Source organism: Ammospiza caudacuta, chromosome 12 (assembly GCF_027887145.1).
Source record: "Ammospiza caudacuta isolate bAmmCau1 chromosome 12, bAmmCau1.pri, whole genome shotgun sequence".
Classification (NCBI taxonomy): domain Eukaryota; kingdom Metazoa; phylum Chordata; class Aves; order Passeriformes; family Passerellidae; genus Ammospiza; species Ammospiza caudacuta.
In genome coordinates this window covers 6,756,523-6,773,942 of record NC_080604.1, presented here as the reverse complement: position 1 = coordinate 6,773,942, position 17,420 = coordinate 6,756,523, and the positions used below count along the sequence as shown (strand labels likewise).

At 49.2% G+C, this 17,420-nt stretch overlaps 1 protein-coding gene across 1 annotated transcript in view; it reads right to left on the bottom strand.

Moving 5' to 3' along the window:
- The window catches only part of CACNA2D2 (calcium voltage-gated channel auxiliary subunit alpha2delta 2), a 188,054-nt gene that overhangs the window by 117,571 nt on the left and 53,063 nt on the right, over nucleotides 1-17,420 (bottom strand). The window contains exon 2 of the mRNA XM_058813222.1: nucleotides 9,771-9,887. Coding sequence (XP_058669205.1) covers nucleotides 9,771-9,887 — 117 coding nt within the window. The remainder of the gene's footprint in view (nucleotides 1-9,770; nucleotides 9,888-17,420) is intronic.

The window sequence follows — 17,420 nt, the reverse complement described above, 5'->3', positions numbered from 1 at the left end:
GTCTGTGAAGCTGCTCCAGCTCCTCACATCCCAGTCCAGCTGGTGTCTCCATGAACACCACCAGGCAGGTGCACAGTGAAATATTTTTGCTCACAACCTTTTCATGTTGCTTTCGCTTCAGATCGTGCCTCTGAACGCTGACAGATTTCTCATTCCAAGGCTGTATTAAGCTGCTTTTTAATTGCATTTTGAGGGACCCAAAGGCCAGCAGGCAGAAGGGCACTTTATTTTTATTCAAGGAACATTATTTTTATTGTAGAGGCAGGAAAGGTTTCCATTAATCCTCAGCAAGCAGACAGCTTCCACACAGCACACTGGCTGCAGGAACGGCCACTCCAGAGCACTGGGATGATTTGAGCACTGTCTGCTGGAATATCAAGGCTCCCAACAACTCCTCTTCAAAGAGCAGATGACAGGCTTTGGCACAAAACTTGCATTAAATTGATACAATCTCTTTAATGTTATCTCTGGCTCTTTATCACAATTGTATGTGCAATTTACATTCTTGTCTCCTTTTTTTTTATTAAGATTTGCTAGATCCTTATCACCGATATTTTACACATTGTTGTAGTGTCACTCAAACATTTAATGGACATCAGCTGCTCTGGGAATATAGAATAGCTCCTTGCTATGGGGTAGTGGGGGATGCTGATGGATTTCAGACTCACTTCAGTGGATGCAAAGCAAATCCACGTGGGACAGAAAGCAGGGTCCTGGTGGGCACAGCCCAGGGCAGGGAGCACAGTGTGCCAGCACAGCCAAACCTGCCCAGAGCCAAGCTCAACCCTCATCATGCAAGGCACCTTGGGGGCTGCCTCTGCTCCTCACCTGCAGCCAGCCCTGCTGCTCAACCACTCCTGTGCAGAGATAAACTCTGCCAAAGCTCATCTGGGGTGTGCGGACTGCAGAAATGAAACTGCTAAATCTACTTTCTTTAGGGGAAAAAAAGAAAAAAATGGGATTTGAAGAGAGCTTTTGAGACAAAAACGCTTCATGCAAGTCCATTAACCTCCAGGACCAAGCCTCCACCCCCTCACTCATTAGTCTTTAACTTCACTACCTGCCTGTAAACACAGCTATACAAATAATTGATTTTTAGTTCAGCCTGAGGGTGAAACCCTTAAAAAATAATCCTCATTCCACCTGAAATAAACTCAAAATGATTCACTGTCCCAGGTCAATTACTCCCATTCAATATGAGTCTTCCACCCCAAATGATGCATCTGAAATATTCAAGGGGAAAAACATTAAACAAGAATAAATTGGTTGGAGGTTTTTCAGCCCAGGATCTTGGGCTTTGCAGAGCTCTCTGAGGATGCACAGCATCATGGAGGGCAGGGGCTGAACCCACAGGGACTGAGAGCACACCTGTAAGTGCACAAGCACACACTCCATGAAAACCTACAGGCAACCCTGGGGAAATAAAGATCCCCCTCTCACCCTCTCCCACCGTGCAGAGATTGCAGAGTCACAGGGCAAGGTGCAGAAGCAACTCCAGGTACCAAACTGCCATGGAAATGCATTTTCTCATGCCAAAATTAACCAAGAAAATTCAAATAAATCCCTTTTTCAGTGACATGGTTTCTTATATTTTGCTATCATTGCAAGCATATCTTCCCAATAGTGTTTAAAGCTTGTTCTATAAAGAATTAAATAATAATTCCTTTCCCTAGTACTAATTCCCTCAGAGACCTCCTCCTCTTCTGCATCACTCACCAGTTTATATCTATATCTATCCTCCCAGATAGACCAATAAGTCATACCCATCTGCTTTTACCCTTTCAGCACCCCTAAATGCCTCCTCTTAGAGCACAGCCCTGCCAGACCTCGGGATTTGAGAGGGAAAGGACCAAGCTGAAGGACCAGAGCTCTGAGAGAGCCAGGCCCTACAACTGCTGCAAATCCCCTGCCCACACCAATGGCTTCAGCCACCTCCTCCTGTGCTGGAAAAAACAGGAAAAACTGAAAAACAGCATGCAAACTGCCATCTAATACAAAACACCCTTTAAGGACTATTTCATCCTTCTCTCTTCCTGGTCTCAGGGGTGTCTGGGCTCCTCACAGAGAGGGGTGCAGAGCGCAGGAAGGCAAAGGGACACACAATTAAACCCCCCAAGAAAAGTCAGTTCCTATTCCCAGGAATAGAGAGCTCCTATTCCTGCTCCTGTGCGTGCAAACCAGGCTGGCAGCACTCAGAGGGAGGCTGAGAGGGCAGGCTTTGCTCAGGCTGAAAGCCCAGCAGGGCTGTGAGCTGCAATCCTCCTGCCGCGCCTGCCTGGGACAAGCGCAGGTCTCGGGGAGGATGCTCGGGCAGGGAGGAAACCATAAACCCAAAATAAATCCCTGGGCAAAGGCAGCGAGTGCAGAGCTAAGTGTACAGACCTGGAGCGTGAGAACCAGCTCACCTCTTGACAGGGCAAGGGACCAGATGGGTATTTCAGTCTTCAGGAAGGGCAAAGTCAGGCAAATATTTATTTGCACAGGGAAGGAAGTTCCACTCTGTGTTGGGGAGCTATACTAAGAGACATCATCTTGCTCACAGAGCTGGTTTTGCCTCCTCTTTTGCTTCAGGCCGTGAAAGGGCACTGAAAAGAAAAACCAGACAGGTGTTTTCTTTAAACACCAGCTGTCCAGACTTCTTACAGCAAGTACCAGAAAGAACAGCCTCACAACAGCCTCAGTCTGCCAAGGGCAAGGGAGGACAAAGGTTTCTTCAACTGTTCTTTACCCACAGCCATGCACAGGGCTGGGGATCTGCTGTGGAGACTCACTGAACACCCTATCGGGTCAGGACCATCGGTTTTCACTGCCCCATCTGTGACTCCAGATGCACTGGTGGCACCGAGTGCATTCCTTGTACGTGTGCCACGAAACAGGATCATCCCAGGGGCTCAGTGTGAGCCGTGCCACGGAGACAGCAGCCCCTGGGTCCTGGCAAACCTCTGCTGCCCCAGAGGCCACCCAGCAGCTCACCAGGTTGCAGAGCCCATCGGGCTGGGCTGCTGCCAAGAGTTCATGGGAGAAGAAAGGGAAACGTTCAATGTAATCTGCATGAAAGTGCAGGAAGCCCTAAATCGTGTTAGCACCATTAACGCTGGTTACATCGCTCAGCAAACTGGCCCAATACAGGTTTGATAGACTTGTTACAAACATCTGATTGTTCCTGATTAGATTAGACAATCAACCCCCATCCTGGTGTGTGGGCATTGTTTAACTCCCCTCTGCAATCTGTAAATTAGAATTCCAGACCTGGGAGATTGGATTCAAATTGGATTACTGGAGCAGGTCCAGCACAAGAACAATTGTGAGGCAGGAGAAGACACACACACACATATGCACAAATGAATAAATAAATAAATAAACAAACAAATAAACACACAGGGACTGTCAGCCAGGATTTGATTAGGAGCAAATTAAAAATAGAATTAAAAACAAAAACCACCAACCAGCAATTAGCAAAGAAGTGGGAAGAGGGCTGGATTTGTCACTATGAAATAAGAGAGCACAGAGGTCCTGCCTTTAAATAGTTTGTACTTCAGCATGTGCAGGACTGGTGGTTGTTGTCCTTACTCCACCAACTCAAGAGCTCCTGTCCATGGCCATGCAGCTGGAATGGTACAGGAGTGCATGAGGCATGGAGCCCCACACCTCACCAAACCCACACTATGTCAGAGCTCACCTGAACTATGTTTATTCCCTCTCTCCTACCCCATTTTGCTGTCTAGGCAAGACAGATAATGTGTCCTTAGCTGGGACCCAGCAGGCCACAGTGTGACCACTGGTAGCCTTCTGGCATGCCCAGAAGTTCCCCTCGAGTCAAAGGCAGGGCTGTACCACACTGCAGGAGGGAAATCCACAAGGGTTTGGCACCACATGAAAGTGCAGGAAGCCCTAAATCATGTTAGCGCCATTAACACTGGTTACATTGGCAGCCAAAGTGAACCCTGGTGCACTGCAGCTCCAGAGGGCCTCCCTGTCCTGGCCTGGGAGCTCTCCAGTTAAACACTTCAACTGGTTCAACATCCTTCAGACAGCTCCACGGTGCAGGGAGACGGCAACAGGACCTTGTTCTGCCAGAAGCAAAGGAGAAATCCAGTACAGCCCCAGGGCTGCTTCTGCTGAATCCTTTTACTGCCTGCCACCAAGACCAGAGGACAGCAACAGAGAGAAGATTTCCTGATTATTTTCTACCCCCATGCTGTGACAGAGGTCAGTGGCTCTGCTGCTGAGAGAGGAGGGAGCAGGGAGATGCTCTGATCTGGGCTGAGAGATGCTTTGCTGTATGCCAATTTTTACAGCTTGTCAGACAGGTGGCACTTTTTATTGTCCCTATCAGGGATCAGAAACCTGATAAAGGCTCCATTCACCACAAACCTGCAAGGCAAATCTCAGGGCTATCAGAATTGTTAAAGGGATAAACCTGTCCAATTAAATCCCCTCTGCACTCTTGATATATGCTTGGGCCAGGCTCAAATGGAGCTTGGAACTAGTCCCAGTTGAGCAGTAATGCACTGAGTGTTCAACCAGGACTGAAAGCACAACAGGCCTGAGCTCCTCCCTCCTGCAATGCCCCCTGATCAACTTCACACTGAGGAGCTGATTTGGGCAGTACTTTGTGGTAACACACCAAAGGTAACACACCTTTCATCACATCACAGGATCCTAAAGCATGGCCAAGTACTAACTGCATCAACTCTTCAGAAGAAGCATGCCAGAAAAAATGCCAGTAAGCGGAAAAACTCAAGGCTGAGGAGTAGAAACACGAGACAAATCAGCAAAATAGGGTTAAGGCAGTACAAAACCCTAAGCATCTCCAGACCAGCCACCTTTTCTCCCAGCTCTTCCAATCTCTTTCCTTTAGGACCCAAGGTAAAGAAGGATGGGAACACCTACAGCCACATTCCCCCAGACTCTGTAGCCACAGGAAACCCAGCCAGACTTCCCTTCAGGATGCTTTCAAAATACAGGAAATCCCCAGTCCTGTCCTTTGTATTCTTTTTGCTGCCAAAAGAAAATGTCTAATGCCAAGTTTAGATTTTACTACTCAGGTTGCAGTAAACTCTGAGTGGAATACATTGTGACCTCCTACACCTTAGCTGAAGGAACAGGAACCCTGAAACCTCCTACCACTGAGCCCTCCTGCCAAACCCCTGCTTTCCCCCAGATGCTCATTCCACACTGGAGCTAAATATGCGGCAACAAAAATATGCTATTAAATTTCACAAAAATACAATTAAAAAACCCTCACAAACCTTCCTGCTACTCCTGCAAAGTGCTGTTAGTGCTCTCATCACCAGACCCACACAAGGGGCACCAAACCTGTTGCACACATAGACATCTACATAAGATACACACAGATGTACACAGTACACATTATAGATTCTGGTACACAAAATACCACTTTGCTGCACATCTCCTCAACACATCATATGTGATACTTCACACAGCTGAGGTCCACAGGAAATGCAACAAACTTCACCTTAACTCAAAAGACTGTGCCAGTGATCCACAACTTGCAAAACTGAATCAGCTCTGTGGAGAAAACACCAGCCCAGCCGTGTCACCACTGGGGCAATGTGAGAGCCTGCAGGCATCCAGACCATGGTTTGTGGAACAGCAGGGCTCTTTCTGGAGCTGGGGGAAGGCCACCAGCACAGACAGTAACCTTTAGGCTGGTCACAGTATAGTTCACTTCAGGGCATAACCTACTCAGTAAATTGTGGGATGTGTTGCTCTCAGGAAGCAAAGCAAATTGTCTGTGGTTAAACATGTGAAGAATGAAGCAGTCAGCATCCAAAAGCAGCCTTCACAAGAACTATATAAAAAGGAGAAACAATCTTAAAACATATCCTAGGATCTAAAATTTCCACCTCTCAGCCTCCTCCTCCATCAAATCACAACTTTCTTCTCCCCCAGTCTGCAGAGCTTCAGGAGAGAGCAGACCTGCAGGCATCATTGCTCATGCACTTGACATAGTATTCTAAAAGAAAGGAAAAGTGCCCCTTGGGTTTGGGAATCTGGACCCACACCAACCCCACTGCAGGTGATGGCTTTTCCCTGGCTCATTCAGTGTCCACAGCAAACTCCAACATCTGGGCTCCCAAACAAGCTCCCGCCTGTACATATCTCTCTGGGCACATGCAAAGAGGGGTCTGAACACTCTAAAAAACTGAAGAGGAGATAGGAAATAAAGTTGAAAAAGTGACAAATAATCTGCTTGGCAAAAAAACAAGCTGATGAGTTCTAGTTTCAGATGATGTAAAGCCATGAGCCAGGTAGCAGTGATTCCCAGCACAAGGAAAACCCAAGGGGGATTTGTAGTTATTTGGTAACATGGCACCTCACTCCTTCCCACGTCTTACAAAAGGTGCCTTTTTTAGCCCTAACAAGGACAAGCTCATGAGTGTGGAGAAGAACAGCCACTAAACTCCCACCCAGCCAGGAACACACCTATTGCATCCTTACACCTCACTGCAGCTCTGGAACTTCCCCACAATGCAATATGCTGGGTAAAGGTAATGTAATCTTCTTCAGGAGTCACTCCACCTTAGTCTTTCACTTCTAATTCAAAGGAAATTAGATGTATTTTTGGTATTGAAGGTCATCTTTTTTATCTCACCTCCTCTTAAATCGTGGGAATAAAAAGCAGCTGGAACTAGAGAGCCCAAAGGTGACTGGGAGGCCAGGCTTGAAGCAATGGAATCGTCATGGACAAAGGACACTGGAAAAGGCAATTAGTGCTGATGCAAATCCATGTCAAACAGAAGCCATTTTGTGGGACATGGGGTAGAAGTCCCCCAGGTTCCAGGTGCAGATGGAACAGGTGGGGCTTGCAAAAACACCTCCCTAGGAGATTTTTTGTCCCATGATGAGACTGTCACCTGATATGATGCTCTGGAACAAAAGGGGAGAGACAGCATCCAAATAACCAGCCCCTGTAGGTGCCTTATTTTAGGAAGCAATTACCCTCTCTGCCACACAGCCCTGGCTCCAGCACACCTCCAAAATGCACATAGGAAATCAGTGTGTCCTGTTAGTGCCAGACCCATGCCACAGTGCTGCACCATGGCTGTCAGGGACAGACAGGTTCAGTTTCCTTGGGGTTGATTTTTGCCTCTTAGAAATGCAACACACAAGGTAAGAAACTTTATTAATAAATGCTGTGCACATAGTTTAATAAAGACACATTAATATTTTCACTTAGAAACAGAGGAGAACAGGTTCTTTGATGACTGGACTGCATCACCACCTAATCAGAGCAGTGCTCTGAGCTGTGCACCCATGGTGTGTGCCCCAAGGCTTGTGAGCACCTTCCTACAAAGCCCCAGTGAGGCCCAGGCAGCCTCTCTTCTCCCTCCTGCAGCAAAGGAGACAGGGATGTCTCCTGAGGAGAGTGAGCACACAAGTGACAGGGCAATTCCTACATCACAGAGAGACTCCATTTCTCCCTCCTCACCTGCCCTTCCCAATACACGGAGTCCCACCTGACTCAGATGCTGAAAAATATGTTTCAAGAAATCATCATCACTCTTGTGAGTCATGAGAGAAGAGGAGGAAATTACTCCAGGAGAGATGATTCAACTAAAGGGAGAGTTGAGACAGATGAAAACAGACAGGAAAATGGAAGGAGCTGTGGGAGCCCCACCGCTTCAAAGGAGCTCAGCAAAATGTGGGAGAAATTTAGAAGATTCCATTTCTCTTCCCCATCAACTTCCCCATTTCCAGATTTTGTTGTTAGTACCTCCAATCTAAAATGTCAAGAATTTACATGGAAATGGATGTAAAAGTCTGCTCCACCTGAGAGTGCACTATGAAGGAGTCCTCTTGAGAGAGTGATTTAGGAAAGGGTTCATTGTTTCCACTATGAAGACAGCACCATATGCTGTTACCTAACCAGCACTGCCAGAACCATCCCTGAGACAGGTGAGCCCTTCACAGCACACCAGAGAGTCCTGCCCAAAAACCCAACAAAAAAGAAAGACAGTTGGAAGACAAACAAGGTTATTTGTACCACAGGCACAGTTCAACCCTTGATCTAGCACCTAAAGATGCACAAACTCACTGTAAGTCTGTGTGACTCAGAGCAAAGGGGAAAGAAAAACAGTGTGACTTGATGAGCTGAAATTCAAATGTCACAGTGGAGCCACTCAGCACAGTGATGCTGTGTAACTCAGGGTTATTACCCTGTGCCTCCCATGGGAGCCACATGCTGTCCAGGTGTGTATCAAGTTTGCTACAACCTTCTGTCACCTGTGTCTTCCTCCAGCATCTATAGGTGCTGCACATCTCTGGAACATTTAATATGGTATATGCTCAAGAATGCACACAAACTATAAGAGCATAAGGATGCAAGTTCACGTTAAGAAGAAAATTGGTCTCCCTGATTTTCACTTCCACTATCCCAAATGCAGTGCTGACACTTTACACCTCTGTAGTTCCACTTCAGCTCCTTCCATTCAAGCTAAAACACTTGCTGTGAGTCCCAAGCAGGATCATTCTTTACTTCCCAGAGTAAGAAATTAGGTAAACAGCAATCTTCTTCACCCAAGTCCCTACAGCTACCATCTTTGTCAGGCACTGTGGACAACCTCACACCATCTGGACACTCAGGCCAGACTCTGACCACCCTTGACTGAGATCCTATCTTGAGTCTTGAGACTCCCCTAGCCCACATGGGTGTCCTGTGATTCCTGCTGCATATATTCTCCAAGCCACTTCTTACTTACTCACTGTGGAGACCTCCAAACCCTCACTGCCTCAGTTGCACCTCAGTTACTGCAACATCCCTTCTCTCACCACAGCTCATTTCCTGTCTCAGGTTGCAAGGTGACTGAGTCTTTTTGGCTGCAGGGCCTCTGTGGACACATCAGCTGTGTTACCTGCTCCAAGCTGTGTTACCTGCCCCAAGCCTTCCCCCGTCCATCCCCCTGCAGAACCCCTTTCAGTGGATCAAGCTACAAGCTGCATCCAGCTGGCCATGCTGCCAAATGCCCACTGTACAATGTCACTTGATAAAACTGTGTTTCAGAGAGAGCCTCTGAGCTCCTGGAGGGGAAGTCTCCATGCCCCTCTGCAGTGGACAAGGCTGTCCCCTCTCCAGGAAGGCAATGACTTGTCCCGGTCCCAGCAGCAGAGCACGGCCCTGCTGCCACCTCCTTACAGCCAGCACTGGGTTTTACGGAGCAGCACCATGATCAGGTCACCCTCCCCCAGTACAGAGAAAATGAGTTCATTTTAAGGAGTGTTACAAAATAGCACAATAGATTGGAATTGTGTGCAGATACCCATGAGGGCAACCCACTCAAACAGTCCGTCCCAGAGCTCAAGTCCCAGGCACCAGCACAATCCCTTCAAGCACATCATCTCCTAAACAGGAGAGGCTCCACTTGTCCAAAACACTTCCATGAGCCATGGCAGGGACACTGCAGTCCCTCTGCTTCCAGTACACCCCCAGTTAAGTGACTGGATCAAATCTGCTGCCAGGCTTTTGCTATCACTTGTGTTCTTGTGGCAGCACCTTCAGGTGTTTGCATGATGGTAGGGAAGAGATAAAAAGCAAGAAGGTACCTAGAGGACATCCCCACATGACACATCCTTGCCTCACATGCTCCAGATGAATCTGTCCAACTGCAGGATACAGTTCCCAGAAAAGGCCACACAATCACAGAAATCACTTTGAAGCTGAGATCATACTGCTACACCAGCATCAACCCTCTTGTTTAAACTGAGCATCTCCGTCAAAGGATGAGCACACAGACCCATCTCCTTACCTTTAAAGCACGGACTTTCTTGGCCAAGAGGCTCTCAATGTCCCCTGCGACCTTCTCCACCAATTTCCTGGGCACATTCTCCTTGACTTCAAACAGGCTTTTATTGTCATCGTAGATCTAAGAGGGGAAGCAAGAGAAAAAGGCAGTCAATACTAGTGAGGAGTACAGCAGCCTTCCTACATAAAAGCTGATCCTCTAACAGAGAATTCTAGCAATGTGGATTAGGTAACAATATAAGCTTTGGAAATGAGGGGAGCAAGAGAAGAAAGGCTTTGCAACCAGAAAAAACAGAAATGCAGTCAACCTGCTGCCCACATCATGGGCTCTACAGCTGCCTGCTTTCATGCTTGCAGGCAATGGGCATCCCACCCTCTCACTCAAAAGCTGAGCTTCCCATCCCTGCCTCTGCTGAGCCACTCCTGTGGCACAGGGAGAGCCACCATGCTTGCTGCTGTGCTCTCTCTCACCCAAAGGCATCCCCAAGCCCACTGACCACCTCCCCAAAGTACCTGCTCAGCTTGGGAAGTGCAAGCCCTGCCTGCAGGGCTCACTGGGTGCAGGGCCTGGCAGTGCTGGGGCAGCAGGGCAGCCCTGGGTACCAGGAATAAGAACAAGGGGATCACATGAAGCAGGATAAACCCCACATCTCTAACCAAGGCATGGTAATTTGGCATCCTCAAGAAATGAGAATTTCTACAACCAGTCCAGAAATTGGCCAGGCTGTGGTGGGGAGAGGCACAAATCTATACCAGGATTTACCTGAAGGCCAGTGCAATTATCTGTGTTTGAATGTTTGCACCCAAAGTGGCAGCAATGGCCCACAGGCACATCAGACAACTGCAGGGAACAACCCCAGACCCAAGGGGAGTGCTGTTGGCATCAGCACTGCCTCAAGGAGAAGGGATCAGTCCCACGAGAAGACTCCACAACCACAAACCCCTCAGTCACCTCCTCAGATGATTTTGTGACTTGTTAACTCCACCTGCCTGCAGACCCAGGTGCAACCAACACAGGGTCAAAGGGAAGAGTTTATTGCCATCATCTGAGACTAGCAAAAAAAAATTCCTCACGCTTTATCTTTTCTTAAGTAAGGTACATGAAGAAAACCACAAAGCAAATAGGATTCTGCTTCTCTCTTTATCCTCAGGCTACTCTCAAATACCTTCAGCTGCAGACATGGAGACATATGGGAACAGAGAAGCCTCCAAGGAGAGCTGGACCTCCCCAAGGAGGTAGCAGACTCCACGCTTAACTGCAAATTCCATGCTAAGCATGTCTGGCACCTTCCCAAGCTTGCATGATCCTCAGGAGCTGAATCATGCTTCCCAGGGGACAAAACCCTCATTTGCTGGAGCTTCATTGCAAGTGAGAGACTCTGCCTGTAAGAGTGGTTTGTTGCAGACCTGGCCATGAGGACCAGGGCTGCAGAAGCAATTTCTCGTGACACATGTGCCCTGGCTGTCAGAGCAGCACCCAAACAAGCAGTAAAGAGCCAGCTTCACATGACAAACACGTACCCAGAACCTCCCCCATTTCACCCAGGACTAAGGAGAGGCTCAGCCAGAGGCACCCCCAGTTCACACCATCACAGCTCCTGCTCTTGGTGGAGCCAGCAAAAGTAAAGGTACAGGCAGGCAAAGGATCTGGATAGTGGCACATCACACAGCTCAGGAACATGGTGAGACCCTCTAAGATGCTGGGAAACTACTCCCTGCCCTCTCTTCTTTCTCCAGACCTCATAATGAGCTGGAGTAGACAGCAGCTCCACTTGCTGAAGGCAGCTGTCAGTGAATCCAAGAGCCAAAGCAGAGGCATCCCCTAGCTCCAGCCTCCCTTTTCCTTTCACGGGTAAACAAAGCAGTTTCTGAGGCTGAAGCCACAGTGAGAGACTTAGCACAAGGCTGCTCTTTCAGTTGTGCACAGTCCCTCCAGACCTACTGGGTGAATCTCCAGGCTTCCACTTTGCTTTTTGCAGCTCTTACTGGGGCCCTGCTCTGCCCAAGCTCCTCCTTTCTTCCATGGCGTTAGGAAATTCCTAACAGCAGTCTCTTCCAGCAGCCTTGTGCACATATATACCATTACTCCATTCTAGATGTACTCCAGAAACTGCTTTTTCCCCTCAAAAAGCGCCAAGGGATTCAGGTTGCCTGCTCTGGCTGTCAGAAGAGTAACCCATTCCACCTCTATCAGTGGGGCAGCACACAAAAGGCTCAGATCTAACAGTCTGAGCTTTCTGGAGAAAACAGAATTTCTGTGAATTTCTGTGGTTACTAACTTGCAAGAGCATAGCCCGTGAGCCAAGAGCAAAGAGCCAGACATCTGGGATCCTCATGTGACTCCTCAGTCTCTAGGAGACACATGGAACATGGCTCCAGTGCCCTCCCCAAGGCTCTGCTCTTGCATGCTCCACGCCTGCCATCCTTCAAGGAAAGGCAACCCTACAACTGATTTGTCTGAAATGGGCTTCACCCAAATCACTTTGGTCCCAAACCACTCACACTTCACATTAATTTGCAAGTCCTCTGTGACTCTGTGAGCACAGGGACTCCAAAGAGGATGCTTTAGTAAGAGAAGACATTTAAGAGGCATCCTCAGACTCCAGAAGAAATTATTTCATAGAATGGTTTGGGTTGGAAGGGATCTTAAATACCATTCCAGCCCCTTGCAATGGGCAGGGACCCTTTCCTCTATCCCAGGTTGCTCCAAGCCTTGTCCAATCCGGCCTTGAACATTTCCAGGGATGGGGCAGCCACAGCTGCTCTGGGCACCCTGTGCCAGGGCCTCACTTCCCTCACAGTAATTAATTTCTTCCTAATATCTAATCTCAGCCTCCCCTCTTTCAGTGTGAAACCATTCCCTCTTGTCATGCCACACCATCACCTTGCCCTAAGTCCCTCTCCAGCTTTCTTGGAGCCCCTTCAGGCAGTGGAAGGGGCTCTGAGGTCTGCCCAGAGCTTTCTGTTCTGCAGGCTGAACACACCCAGCTCTCTCAGCCTGTCTTCATAGAAGAGGTGCTCCAGCCCCCTGGTGATCTGCTCTGCCCTCCTCTGCACCTCCTCCAACTGCTTCTTATGTTAAGGATCCCAGAGCTGGAGGCAGGATTCCAGGCGAGGTCTCACCAGAGCAGAGTACAGGGTGAGAATCACTCACTTCCCTTGACCTGCTTTTGATGTGGCTCAGGATACAATTTCTAGAGGTTTTTCACACCAGAGCTCCATCACACCAAAAAAAGCTTGTATTGCCAACAGCACAACATCCTGCACTAGGTAAGAACACCCCACATTGGCACAGAAAGGGTTAAGCAAGGGAAGCTCGACACAAAGCAGTATTCTCTCACACTCTTTTTTTTTTCTCCCCTTGGTAAGTAACAGCACAACAAAGTCATGTGCTTGGAAGATGCAGGATACCTCCAGCTGAGCAGCAGCAATTAGGGAAAGCAAAGAGGAGCAATCTTCAAGGAGAAAGCTTTGGGTACAGAGGGAGTCCTGGCATTAGTATTTGCCTATTATGAAACAAAATTGTCTCCTGTTGGTTATGGAGAGAAACAGTACCTGTCCACCAGGGAGGAAAGAACAGAAAAAGAAACCAGGAGCTGTTCCCCCAGCCCTCTCTGCAGCTGCAGAGCTCTGCAGTCTTCTTGGCTGAACAGTTCACCAGCCTTAATTAGAACAATCCAAGACAAATTAACAGTGACCATATGTGCATGAGAACATCCCAGACAGGCAGGGGAGTGAATGGTGGGGGCTCCAGGCAATTCAGAGAACTCACAGTCTCCACTGTAGCATTTTGCTTTGGGCTGTTCAGAACGTGGCCAGGTTTCACTTATCTAAGGTGACATTTCCCATGTTGGGTTTAAAGGGAGGATTTTCTGGCCAAAGACATCCCGGACATTCCTCAGTGATAGCAAAAACCTTTAGTTTTGTCAAGATTAGAAAGCAATTCTCATTGAAATTCTCCTGTGATCCAGTGCTCTGGGACCTGTTTTTGAAATTAGTAGCCCCGGTGACCTCGGAGTCAAGGAGCTGCTGTTTGTGAGTCCCTGTCCATACCCTGTGTCTCACCCTCGAGAGAAGGGCTGCACCTTGTGTGCTCTTGGCAGACTGGGTTTGACTTGGCAATGCCTTGAGCAAAGGCCCCATCCCCTCCCAGCCTCCCTGGCAGGCAGGGCAGGTGAGTGGCAGTGCAGGGACATGAGCACAGCCAGTGCTGCACTGCTCCAGCCATGCTGAAACAAGAAATAATGCCCTTGTATGGGTCCTGCTCAGTGTGGCTGGCAAACCTGAGATTACCGGGCAGGAGAAGGGCTGTAGAGAGCCCCTGAATTACCTACAGAGGGAGCAGCCCTCAGGCAGCACACAGGAGGAAGCTGTTGCACTCAGAGAATGGGGAGTGAGACGACACCATGAACTGCAATCTCAATTAAAAGGCTGGGAAGGGCTGAAGCTGGATGCAGTAGCAGAAAATCCAATCCTGGCCGTGGAAAGGAGTCCAGCAGTGGGTGCTGAGAGTGAGCTAGTAAGTGGCAACAGCAGGGGGAAGTGGGAGGGAATATTAACAGCAAACAATAGAAAGTACTGAGCTGAAAAATAAAAAAATAAAAAAGAAACAAGAAAAAACCCAAAGTAGTGGCAGGTGAGGGAAAGAAAAAATCAACTGTTCAAGACAACCTGCAACATGAAAAATTTAATCCTAAATACTCCTAAGCATAGTGCAATTACAGCCCCGAAAATGATTTAAACCAGCCCAGAAGTGCTAAGTGGCCTCACTTAAGAGCAAAGCTGGTAACAGAACCAACTGTCAGCACACGTTCCCAGCAGCACCTGTACAGCCAAGGAGGCAGATCTGATACTGCCTTGAAACACCCATTCTCTAAATTCACTTGTTTGCCTTGCTTTTAATGCACAATAAATGATGCTCATCTCTGCCTTTAATTCCCTCTGTGCCTATATATTCAGGGAACTGTCAGAGTTCAGAGAAAGCATTTTCTTCTCCCCAATTCCCTGTGAGCACACCCAGCACCATGAAACTTGGAAGCCTAAGAAAGGAATGAGTGCAGGAATACTCCCATAAGTGTAGAAATCACCATCTGATGAGCTGCCATGAGAGGGCCCAACACCTTCCTATGGGTCAAGGTATCCAGTGATAAAACTGATCCAGTGAAGAAAAATAACAAATCTCAGGAGAGAGCCCTGTAAAACACCACTAGAAAGTAAAAATTGTCTCCTCAGCCTCCCTTGCCAGCTGTCTCCAGCCTGCTCATCCAGGACATGAGGGAGGCCAGGGATGTGGGGTACACCTGCAGCCCGAAGCAGACCCCTCTCTTCTCACTCCCTCTCTCCCCAGCTCCATGTCACATCTGCCAAAAGCAGCCCTTCCCCACAATCAGAGGGGCAGCACTGCACTGTGCTTGCACAGCATCCCCTCCATGCCAAGACTCCCCCATCACCTTCCTCAAGAACAACAGCAACCCAAAAGCTGAACCCCAGCTGAGCCCCTGGTAACCCCAGCAGCTCTCAGCCCCACTGGGCCAGGACAGAGCTGTACCCACAGCTCAAACCCCACCTGGGGCTTGCCAGGGCCCAGCAGGCACAGGCTGTGGTGCTCCAGCTCCTGCTAGAAAGGCATCTGATCTGGGTAATAGTAATTTTCCAGAAATTAATTTTTTTCCCCACCCCGTATGAATCCAATACAGCAGGTTTGGACAGCTGCAGTCCAAACAGCAGCGTTTAATCACAGTGCAAAGCTGGCATGTTTGCAAAAGAGCAAAGAGCTACGTGCAGCAACAGAGAGGCTGTTCCTGCTCCCAGAGCATCCCACCTCAAAGCTGGGGTGCTCCAGGTGAGGGAGGCCAAAGACCAAACCACTTCTCTGCAGGCACAATAGCCACCCCTGCCTAAGATAGCCCTCATGCCCCAGAAATGGGGCTGTGCCATGTCATGCCCCACAAAGGCCAGCAAGCAGGAAAACAAAAGGGTTTTCCCAGCCAGCATTATTATGGGAGGCAGGGAAGGTCTCAGTTCAGGGTTATACTTCAAGCTCCTGCAGGCAGAGCCGTGCCTGGGATCAGTGTTGTACAGTGACCCAGATATGGAGTCTGCAAGGGGAATTCATTGTACAGCCAATACTGCAGCAGGATACCTGCCCTGAGAGGCACTGCCTGCCCACATGCTGGTCTAGAGCTTCAGGATCTGTTGGTGTCCCTCAGACAAGCACCAGTCTGGCCATTTTGAGTCCCATCTCACCTACTGCAGGGTCCTACCGTTTCCCCACAGCTCAGACTATGAGTGAAGAGGAAAGAGGAGAGCCCATGGGCAGACTTCCTTTTGCCTTGAGTACACAGAGCAGACCCCTCTGATGAAGTGGGAGCCTTGAGGAGAATTGTCCAGTGGTATAAATGACCAACAAAAGCACCATGAGGCCAAGCACGGAACACTGTGGCTGGGTGACAGGGAGGAAAAGGAGTGCCAGGCCCCAGAGATCCTGCTGGAAGGTGGAGACTGCTCAGGGCCATGGGCAGAGAGCAGAGAGAGCACGATTTGGGCCATGGGCAGAGAGCAGAGACAGCATGATTTCCATCTCACCCCTCATCACTGCTGCACGCACTGCTGTTAAATTTCATTGTCTGGTGCTTATAGCCCTTGCAATGATGGTAATCATCGTGGTGTCTGTATTACATTAGGAGGATGTCAGGGACAATCGAGCAGGCAGTGATAAGAGCCACAGTGGCCTGGCCGACAGCCCGCCAGGACGGCAGTGCTGCCTGTGCTGCACCTCCTGGTCACACACCACTGCAGGGGCCAGGGATGGGCACTGGCACAGCAATGGCCTTCTGGAGAAGCAGAGATCAGCCAGGAAAGTGCTAGATCCTGGTTTTCCCTGTTGAGGGGAACAGGCAAAGGGAAGCAGCTGCAGGTGAGCGCTGGTGCCACAGTTCAGAGAGGGCTTTGCAAATCTACCCCACACCAACTCCCAGAGCTGGTACCATGGATGCCAGCAGCCCTGAGGGCAGAGCCCTGAGCCCAGGTGCCCATTGTGAGCAGCGTGGGCAGTGGCTCCCTCAGAGCCCCAGCTGGCCTTTGTCACCAGGATGCTCCGGCCCTGCGGACGTGCTCCAGCGCGCGCAGGAGGAGCAGCCTGACATTTACTAACCCCAGCTCCCTCTCTCCTCAGTGCCATTTCCCTGCTGTGCTCCATCCTTCCACCTAGCTCATAAAAAGCAAGCACCCTCTGAGCAGCTCTTCACAGCTCTCCTGCAGAAGCAGGACAGGGAAATGTGAAGTTTAGCGGCTCCTCGGGGATGGTCAGCTCTAATTGAAGCAAACAAACCATAGAACTGAGGTCTCTCTAGTTCACTAAAGAGCCTGCTAAAAGGCAGCAGTACCACAGAGAAGATGGGGGAAGAGGGAAAAGCAGCCCACACCACCAGGGATGGAGAGGTGGAGCTGCTCCAGTGCTCTCCATCCTGCCCCAGCACCTGCACATCCCATCCTCTATGGCACTGGCTGGACTTCTGCTTCCTGAGCACAGGATCACCAGCCTCTGCAGCTGAGACTTCATCCCTGCCAGCCCCAAAGCAGACCTGGCCCTGCTGTACATCATTTAGCAACTAGGCAGGGATAAAGGGCTGTGCACGGTTAGCCTGGATTATAG